The 10,428-nt window shown below is 54.4% G+C and overlaps 1 protein-coding gene across 1 annotated transcript; it reads right to left on the bottom strand.

Moving 5' to 3' along the window:
* Nucleotides 1-200: 200 nt before the first annotated feature.
* Nucleotides 201-8,874, bottom strand: LOC310923729 (uncharacterized protein). The gene is made up of 2 exons (XM_083885649.1): nucleotides 8,646-8,874; nucleotides 201-1,647 (listed from the first exon to the last, which is right to left on the bottom strand). Exon 2 carries the CDS (start codon nucleotides 1,618-1,620, stop codon nucleotides 697-699), a length of 924 nt encoding a protein of 307 aa, XP_083741775.1. The 5' UTR covers nucleotides 1,621-1,647; nucleotides 8,646-8,874; the 3' UTR covers nucleotides 201-696.
* Nucleotides 8,875-10,428: the final 1,554 nt, after the last annotated feature.

Here is a 10,428-nt window from a genome sequence, read left to right as displayed (position 1 = left end):
GTCACTGGCCATGTCCCACCCTGTCCTCACCCATGGCTGTCTCCCCACCACATTCCCATCCCTGTCATTGTCCCCATATCTCCGTCCATGCCCCTGTCCTCCCACATCCCCATGAATGGCCACGTCCCCATCCACGTCCACGTGTCCCCATGTCTATGTCCCCCCATATCCCCACCCATGTCTTACTTCAATGCCTTTATTTTTACCCCAGTTTCAGGTGTTTTGAAAGGCTGAAAAGAAAAGCAAATCAAGGCCAAAAGAAAGGGATTTCCCTGTACATGCCGGCTGAGGAGCCACATAGTTGAGTGGGAGGGAAAGAAGCTGTTTCCACCTCACTGTCTCCAAAATCTTGGTCTTTGCCCAATCCATCACCATTTGGCTGCAGAAGAAGCTCTTGGGCCAGAGAAAATTGGAATGGAATCACTGAGGTTGGAAAAGACCTCAAGACCATCCAGTGTTGCTTGATGCCACTAGAAGATATGACTGAACTCAAAATAATTTTTTGGGCTTGAAAGACAACAAATCCACTCTCCCCAATGAATTCTTGATGTCAGTTTACATCCCCATGGATATTGCTGCCCCTGCATTCATCCAGGTGCCCACAGGGAGACAGGAACCAGTGCAGCCCCCCCAGCCAGGTGTCTTCCCAACACGGATCACCAGGACCACGGATCACCAGGGCTCTGCCCAACGGGGTCACTGGGGATCATCCAACGCCGATCCTCCCATGGGGGATGGAGCTGGAGCAGCGCACGAAGCTCTTCCCGCACTCGGGGCACTCGTGGGGCTTCCCTTATGGCGCCTCTGTTGGTGTTTGGTCAAGTTAGAGCTCGTGGAGAAGCCCTTCCCACACTCAGGACACTCGTAGGGCCTCTCCCCGGTGTGGATGCGCCGGTGCACAGTGAGGGTGGAGTTGAGCTTGAAGCCCTTCCCACAGTCGGGGCAGCGGAAGGGCCTCTCCTCTGTGTGAATCCGCTGATGTTTGAGGAGATCAGAGCTGTTCTGAAACCTCTTCCCACACTCAGAACACTCGTAGGGTTTCTCCCCGGTGTGGATACACTGGTGATTTCTCAGCTGAGAGCTCCATCCAAAGCTCTTCCCACATTCCCCACACTCATAGGGCCGTTCCCCAGTATGGACTACCTGGTGGCGCATAAGGCTGGTGCAGTCTCTGAACCTCTTCCCACATTTCCCACACTCAAAGGGCCGTTGACCAGTGTGGATCTTTTGGTGCCGGATCAGGACGGAGCTGTAGCTGAAACACTTCCCACACTCCCCACACTCATAGGGCCGTTCCCCAGTGTGAATCTTCTGGTGCTGGATCAGGTGGGAGCTCCGGGTGAAACCCTTCCCACACTCCCCACACTCATAGGGCCGTTCCCCAGTGTGGATCCTCTGGTGCTGGATCAGGAGGGAGCTCCACCTGAAGCCCTTCTCACATTCCAGGCACTTGTGGGGCTTCTCCCCTCCATGAGGCTTCTCCACCAGCTCTGAGCTCCGCCTGGATCTCCGGCCGCCCTCCTGGCACAGGGCGGCTCTTTCCTCCTCGCAGCTCCCTGGGCTGGGTTTGCAGCCCCTCCTCCTGCGGGATCTCCGGGGCTTTTCCTCCTCCTTCTCCATCTGGGCACTCCTTGGCAATGAAAAATCCTGGTTTGGGGAAAAAACAAATGGAAAGCACTTTAGGCTGGGGGTTCCTCCTTCTGCAAGTTCATCTCAGGAAGTCAGTTCGCACCTTGTGTCTGTGAAAACCTCCAAAACACCAGGATTCAGCCCAAAAGTCCTCCAAACATCGAGACACAGATAAAAAACTCCCCAAACATCAAGACTCGGGTAATTAAGGACATGGACACCCAGAGGGGCAAGAAGGGAAGTCCAGAAGGGATTTAGACAGCAGGGGATGGATGGTGTTGGTGTGCTGGGAAGGGTGAGGGGGAAGGGGAGGGTGCGGGATTACAGTTAAGGCAAGAGGCAGCAGGAGGAATCTCTGTGGTGAGAAAGAGGATGATGGAAAAGAGCAGGAAGAGAAAAATACTGAGGACTGGGACGTTTTCAAGCAGGGTGTAATGCTGAAACTCTGGGAGCTGATGCAGATGGTTTGTAGGCCCGGTTGGCAGGAGAGGCAAACAAGGAGGTCAGGATCCCAGGGGGTTTCTCTGTGCTGGGGAGCGGCAGGAGCGGGCGCAGAGGGGCGGCACCGGGAGCACGGGCTGGGGGCCTGTGGGGAGCTGCGGGGCCGGGCCGGGGCTGTGGGGCAGCCGGGGCTCAGCGCCGGGCGCTGCCTGACCCCACCACCCCCCGGGCAGGGCCGGCACTGGCCCCCGGCCCCCAGGAGGCTGCGGGACGCCCCGGCCGCTGCCCGGCCCCGTGGAGCTGCCGGCCCTGCCCGCCGGGGGAGCCGCCTTTGGACACTGCGGCACCACAGGCACCGGCTCTGGGATACGGGCTCTGCAGGGCACGGCCAGCACAAGCACCAGCGCCAAGGAAGGAAGGAAGGAACAGCTGGGAAATGTGCATTATCCCGGGAAGGATCCAGATCATCTTTGAAGGATCTTGTTTGGGCCCTGCAGAAAGGAATGATTGTGCAGAAAGCTCAGCAGCTGTCAGAGGATGAGCACCCACAGGCACTCAGGGGGGCTGCACGAGGGGCACAAGAAGCCCCTGCAGCACTTGGGCACAAAGGCACAGCAGGTGAAGGCAAGAAGGGAGCAGGAAAAGGCCAAGCTGAAGGCAAAGGCCATGGCAGAGTTTCCACAGCCCCTGAGGGATGAAGCCCAGGGCCCAAGGGGGCCCCAGCACCGAGGGGACGGGCTCGGCCACAAGCACCTGGCACAGGCATTGCCCTCCTCGGCAGGGGAGAGCCCACCCAAACAGCCCCTGCCAAGGAAGCAGGGATCCATCTGCAGCCCACAGGGACACTGCAAGCACACACAGCAGCACCCTCAGCAGGAGCAAGTCCAGCCCTGCACGGACATGGATTCCTAGGGCTGCCACAGCTCCCATTACACCAGGGACCCACCACACTGGAGCCCTTGACAACATTCAGCCTGGGGCTGCATCCACACGAGGCCTTTCCTCATACACACAGGGGCCTCTCCACTCACTCTCAATCTTACACCTAAGGGGGGAAAAGGCCAAAACTGTCTTTGATTATCCAGGGGACAAGTGGGAAAGATGAGGGGCTGTGTTTTATTCAACCACTATCAGCAGATGCCAGGGATGGGTTTGAAATGCAGGAAGTTTTCTTTGCTCCTCATTGTCATTGTAATTTACTGGGAAGGTCTTTGATGGCTAAATTGGGAATGCAAATTAATATTGTAAAAGGTGATACAGAGGCCAGTTCTCTTGTACCTCTGTGTCAAATGTCTGGCAAGGCCTGTGCTGAAGTGAACCCACAAGTGTGGGCAGCCCCAGGGAAAGAGGAAAATTAGATTCCCAGCCTCTCCAAATTACTCTGAAGCAACCAGCACTGTTGGGAAAGATGGGACAGGAAGGACTTATGGATATGATTGTCTGGCAAGAAATACTGCAGATGAAAAACCTGTGAGTGCAATAGAAATGAAAGCCAGCTTTGACATGTAGGCACGGGAGGCAGGAAAACGGTGATTAGCTGGAGATGGGTTGAAGGGCAGAAACAAAAGGACTCAGGAATGCAGCCTTTCCACTTTGCAAGGGATCAGGGAAAAAGCAGATAAGAAAAGTAGTCTTTAGAGTTTAGAATATAAAATGACATGGTAATATAGTAGTTCTCATAGGCTGCATGCAAAGTTTGTAGGTTTTGTATCTTGCACCGGTTGGTCACTGTGAATTAGAATATTCAACACAAAAAGAGAGGGAATGGATTGTAACAAGGTGCCCTCTCTCTTGCTCTTGCTCTTTCCCCCCAAAACTTGAGAAATGAAAAAAAGAATCCCAAAATGATTGATGCTCAAGCCATGGCTCCTCCAGACTCAGAAAATGAACTGGAATTGTATGTGAGTGTTAAACAGGGCCAGGCCAAAGGAATTCTTGTGCTAAAATGTTTAACCCAGTGGCCAGAGTGGCCCCACTGTCTGCAGAATTGTGCAGCCACAGCTTGAATGGGACCTGAGGCCTGAAAACTGACAGCACAAGGATCTCCTGTTGTCCAAGTCTGGCATCAAGTTCAGGCTCTGAGAACCAAAAGAGCAGGGCTGGGTTATTACAGCAGGAAACTTGTTCAGTGGCACAGGAGGATTTAGAAGTGAGGACAGGGGAAGGGTTTAACCCAGCCTCCTGTTGGAACAGCCTGCACAGGGGCTGGGGAGAAACCCATGACTGCACTGAGGTGACAGAGCTCCAGAGCCAGGCTGGGAGAGATTGATGAGACATTCCCTGGCCTCAGGGAGAAAAGGTGTTTCTGGATGGGGCTCCAAGGGCAGCAGAAGGGAAAAGAGTTACAAGACACGCTGTTATTTAGGAAAGGGAATCAGACAAAGCACAGGTTACCCCCCACATGGTCAGCTCAACCGGCAGAGCTGTGTGTGCCTGTGAGAGCCTGGGACTGAAATGCCCTGAGCAGGAAGGCTGAAATATCTCCTGCTGACACCATGTCACCCAACAGGGGGGCCAAAAGCAATTCTGACTTCTGCAGTAATCACTAGATCACTTAGAAAGGTATTTCTGAAACAAATAATTCCAAGAGAAAGGATTGTGGAAGCAATAAACTACAATAGGGGAACTCATTTTACAGGAAAGATCCTTCAGGGGGTTCTGGCAGCTTTAGGAACACAATGGGACCTCCACAACCCCTGGCACCCCCAGAGCTCAGGTCAGGTAGAAAGAATGAATGGGGAAATAAAGAAACACCTTTGGAAGCTGCTGACAGAAACCAAGATGCCACAGGTGGGGCTTTTGCCATTGGCTCTGGCAAGAATAAGAGCCAGATCCAGGGCAGATATTCAATTATCTCCCTTGGGATTGATCTTTGGAATTCCTTCCCCTGGCAATTCTCCACCTAGTGCAGGCTGGAGATAAGGGATGTGTATTTAAAGCAGCCTGTGGCCAGAATCCTGTCTCCTGTGAAATCTCTCCCACTGGAAGCTGGGCTGGCACAGACCCTGCCTTGGGACTTTGCTGTTCACACCATCCAAGCAGGACATGGGGCCCTGCCTGAGGAGTGGGAAGAAGCACCACTGGGGGCCAAGTGGCCCATCCCAACTGTCCCTGAGCACAGAAACAGCCCCAGCACAGCTCAGCACGGGGGGACCCCTCACCCTGGGCTCAAGGGCTCGGAAGGCCCAAAGGAGATTTGGACTTCCCGGCTGCAGGAGGAGGATGGGAGGCCACGACTGACCCGCCCTGAAGGCACCGGAGCAGCAGCCAGGGCTCCACAGCGGGGGAAGCCCCTGTGCCTGCCCACAGATCCTCTGCTGGAATAGTCTGCCTGGGCACCTCCTGGGCCATCTCCAGACACTGGGGGCCCAGCCTTGCTGCCACTGCTTCAGCTTCAGGGCTTTCTGTGCCTGCACTCGCCACAGGGGCTGGGGAACACAACGGGACAATTCCACTCTGGCTCTCAGTCACACTCACACACGGGGCTGGATGGGATCACATTGCTCCAAAATATACCAAGTTCAAATTTAAAAAAAATCTTATTTCTCTAGTCAGGCTTGGTCTGCCTTTGCCCTGGGAAAGGAATTTTAAATATTATCTTTTAAAGGATGTTACATCACTCAACAGAGATGAGTTTAACATCTCAGCAGACTGGGAATAGCCCAAAAGACACCCACAAAGACAACGACCATCAACAAAACATCAACGACCATCAGCAAACAGCAACCAACATCTGCCCCAGACACTGCCCTGGAATAGCTGGAGACACCTGGTCTGGAAAAGGCTGATGAGGAAATCCAGGAGTGAGGACCTAATTAACATCAGAGGCAAAGAAATCCGGCTCCAATAGGAAACCAAATACTCAGAACTCAGCGACTTGGAAGCAATGAACATCAAACCAAAGGATTTCTATGGGTTCAGACAGTAGAAAGTTTAGGAAAAATCCAGTAAAACTCACGTGTCATGGAATGATTTCCTCTGCACACCCTGGCTACGAGTGGATGAAATGATTTCAGTTGCACATCCTGGCCAAAATCAAGTAATGCCTTGACTCTCTAACAATAAAAATATTGTTGGACAAATTCTGTTTTTCTCGCAGTTTCTGTGACAAGATTACACCACCACAATGATTTCTCATAATAATCCTGTTTTTATATTGTCAGTTACGTTTGGATCAGCGGTGAGAATCAATTCTTAGTCCCAGGAGAAAAAGTAGATAAAACTTGATTACTTTGAAATGTTTTTGTCTATGTTTGTGTGAGGCTCTTAGGGATGGCAAAATTTCGGTTTGGATTTTTCGATGTTCATCTTTAGGCTGCATTTTGCAAAACTAGAAGGGCTTTAAAGGTGACCCTTTAAAGCATAAACAGTTAAAAGAATTTAACAGTTAAATTAACAGTTAAAAGCAGATTGTGGGGGGGGGGGCACATGTGAGTCATTCAGTGGCTGCTCTGGAAGAGAAGCTCCATTCCAGGCAGCCAGGAGAGGAGCTTTAGAAATGCAAATTAACACTGCTGGGGAAAAGTGGGGACAGTGCACCAGGCTCTTCTTGCCTGCGGGAGGAATTGGGCTGATTCCCTCTGCCCCTCAGCCCAAGCTCTGCCTGCTTGCACAGATGGAATTGGCACAGCCAAAGGCAGAGCCCACAGGAAGGAGATCTGACTCTGCAACACAAATTGCTTCAGCTGCAAAGGGAAACAGCCAGTGGAGAATGGTGTGAAAACTTCACTACAAGAAGTGGGGGGAATCATCCCTCTCCCCACTCCAACATGTGCTGGCACTGTCTGTGTCACACAGGGAGCATCAGACCACTGGGCTGTTTGTGCTACCACAGGCTCAGAGAAATCACTTGGGAATCCAAGTCTGTGGTGATTTAATTAGAGAAAAGAGATCAATTGATGCAGCCCTGGGTTAAACGAATGCTCTTTCTCCTCTGTTGTGCTACAGCAACTCTCATCTTTGGGCCCTGCACCACACCTTGCTGAGGGCAGCTCATTCACAGCTGAGCAAGGGGATGCAGGTGGCAGCCAGGCCTCCTGAGCCACACACGGCTACAAAAGGACAGGAACTGTTAAAAATGACCCCATAATATTGGCTTTCACATTTGTGCATTAGTCTTTATATGTGGTTATTGATTTCAAGTGCAGTGGAATTTATAATCTCTTTTAGCTGCCTGTTAATAAAACTTATTTCTCATTTTAGTATGCACAGTAAAGCCCATGGAAATAGTAGTGTGATGAGTGTTACGTTAATGTATTCATCTTACAGCTTATAGAAATAATTATGTGATGAATGTATTGTACCATAGGCCTTAGCAAAATATAAAATGTTAAAATACTTCTTGTAACCGAGAGAACTGTGTAAAGCAATTAGGTTGTTTCCCACATCTGCTGACTGACCTCTCCAAGTGATAAGGGTGACACCAACCAGAGCACGGGAGAAGAATTCGAGAAGAATTTGTTACCTGTTCAGTATCTGGGAAGTGTGAAACAACAGGATGAAGCCACAAGAAGAAATAAAATATATTGACCTGATCCACAGGATGTTATTTAGATAAGCCAGAACAGAAACCCAAAAAAAGGCAAAGTTTCTATAACAATGAAAGCTACCAAGACTATTTGAATAATGCATGAAACTCATGAACATGTATGTGCCTTAGTAAAGTAACAGTACAGAGATAACACTGTCTTAATGCACCCACGGGTCCCTTGGCTGATCGCCAGGAACACCCAGCGCTGGACATGGAACTGGTTTTTCCCTTATTGAACTTTGGAAAAATATTCTAAGACTGAATATTCGTTTTCCTCAGAATTGAGGTCACTGACAATAATCCCAAAACCAAAGAGGACCCAGCAAGAAAAAACAGAGTCAACGAGTGAATCTGCTTGGAGACAGGGCCGGGGACTGGGAGATAAGGGAGCAACGGGAGAATCCATCAGTTTCAGAAAATGTTCCTCATTGACACGGACTGTGCTCAGCCAAGGCCCTGCGAAATTCCTGAACACGGAGAAGAAGAACAAAGACTGAGCAGAGCCGTGAATATCGGATGTTCTACAAAAGGGGGGCGCATATTAACGAGGACATGCAGGAGGCGGATCGGGAAGTCGGAACTTTCCAAGGACCTTCGCCACGGGGCAAAGGGACAGGGAGATGCAGAAGGGAAAATCAGGAGAAAAAGGAGGCCGCGTCCTACAACAACTGGAGAGACCCCCCGGCAAAGGCCGCACGGCCTCTCCCTTTGTTCAGGAATAAAGTCACTTTTACAGGACTCCTCGGGCTCCTGTGGGGACACAAACCTCTGGCCACCTCTGGGAATTTTCCCGCACAGCCCCCCCCGGGGACAGGGCGGCCACCTCCGTCCTCCCCACAGGAACCGGGACGAGCCGGCGCTGCTCCGGCAGCGGCTCCTGCCGAGGCAGCGGCGGGAAGGAGAGCGCGGGCAGCCGCTCCCGCAGCGCCCTCAGGCCACGGGCAACACGGCGCCGACACGGCACAAGGAACCCGCCGGAGCCCCCTGCCGCCCCCTCCGCCCGCAGCCAGCCCCGAGCCCCGGCAGAACCGAGCGCGGCTCCCACCTGCGCTGGGGCCGCCTCCGAGCTCCGCCAGTGCCGCCTCACCGGGCTCCGGCCGCTGCCGCCGCTCCCGGGGCCGGTCCCGGTTTCCAGAGTCGCTCCGCGCTCCGGGGGCCGATCCGAGCATGGCGGAGTGGGCGGGCCGGGATCGTCCCTCAGCCCAGCTCTGACCAATCAGCGCGCGAGAAGGAGACGCGGCGGGAGACGTCGGCCAATGGGGGAGAGGGGCGGGCTTGGCGCGCGGCACGGAACTGCCGCGATCCCGCCCTGTGACTATTCCATTGTTTCCCTAATTTGAAAAGTCGGATGTGAAACTGGGCTGGGATGTCCCTCCGGGCACAGCGCCGGGGTCTTTCCTCAGCCACCTTTCCCGAGAAACCGCTGGAGTTCGGGAAAACAGCCGGGGCCGTTCCGTGCAGAGCGCCAAGCTGCCCTTCCACCTGATGTCTCCCGCCTCTCCTCGTGTTCCACGCGCGGATTGCTCAGAACGCGGGTCGAGAAAGGATCCAGCTCCGTCCCACTCCGCATTCCGGAGCGTGTGCGGGCCCGGGAGCGGCGGCAGCGGCCGGAGCCCGGTGAGGCGGCACTGGCGGAGCTCGGAGGGGGGAGCAAGAAGCCACTTGTCCTAAGCAGGAAGGGGCCACTGGTGGGTGTGCAATGAATGAAGATGTGGAGAATGAGCCCCGCTCCAGTACTGGGAGGGTGAAGAAGCCCCTGAAATGCCAGAACGGATCAGAAGCTGAGAACATACAGAAGAAACCCCTACAGTTTCTGTGTGAGTGCAGGGCCAGCGCCGTGGGCTGTAGGGAGGGGACAGTGTCACCCCACAGGTGCACAGGGCTGGCAGGGCTGTGGCTGTTTCCAGGGCTCTGGAAGAGCCCTCCTGCTCTGCTGGGCCCCCGCAGGGGCCGGGACCGACACCCCCGGCTGCCCCCGGCGCTGGGCAGTTCTGGCCCCGGCTGTGCCCTGGCCCTGGCTGTGCCCCTGTCCCTTGTTTCTCTTGCTGCCAGCTGAGTGAGGGGCACACAGAATGGGGGATCCCTCCTGTGTCCCCCGGGTGTTGGGTGGGGGGATGTGAGGGCTGGGCGTGCTCAGGACAGCCCCGTCCTCACAGCCATGGACTCTTTACTGCTGCAGGTGAGAGGTTCAGATCCCATCCCAAGGTCACCCTGGTCCTGACTCTGCTCGTGATGCTGGTCCTGGCTTTGGTGCCGGCCTTGGCTGTGCTGTCAGGTAAGGGAGGAGCAGCTGCCTCAGCCCAGCCCCTCGGGGCACAGCAGGGTCCCTATTGCCTGTGGAGGGGAATCCTGGACCTTCTCCTCTTCCCTCTGCAGGGGGAAGACAAACAAACATTGCAGCTTTTCCTGGCACTCCGCTGGCCTGTCCTGATGACTGGGTCGGGTACCGCAGGATCTGCTACTTCCTCTCGAAGGATCAGCACACCTGGGATCAGGGTCAGGCTCGGTGCTCTGAGCTCAGGGCCTCCCTGGCCGTGCTCAGGGATGAGGAAATGGTGAGTGAGGGGCTGGGGGTGTGGGGTGTCCGAGGGGGGCCTGGGGGGCTCCTGGGCTGGGGGTGCAGATCTGACTGCTGGTCTCTTCACTTCCCAGGAGTTCCTGTCCCGCCCCAGCCGGAAGGTCAATCTCTGGCTGGGGCTGCGCAGACGGGGGCAGCAGCTTCAGTGGGAGGACGGCAGCAGCTTCAACTCCTCGTGAGTCCCAGGGAGCCGAGCAGGGCCTGGGGGATGTGGGCAGGGAATGGGGGCATGGGAGCACAATGTGTCCCC

Source organism: Zosterops lateralis (genome assembly GCF_965231275.1).
Source record: "Zosterops lateralis genome assembly, contig: HAP1_HAP1_SCAFFOLD_238, whole genome shotgun sequence".
Taxonomy (NCBI): Eukaryota; Metazoa; Chordata; class Aves; order Passeriformes; family Zosteropidae; genus Zosterops; species Zosterops lateralis.
Note: the sequence above shows the minus strand (reverse complement) of the source record. Positions and strands in the feature narration are given on the sequence as shown.

Excerpts from the sequence above, each read along its gene's own strand:
- LOC310923729 (XM_083885649.1), bottom strand. The coding sequence starts at position 1,620 with ATGGAGAAGGAGGAGGAAAAGCCCCGGAGATCCCGCAGGAGGAGGGGC.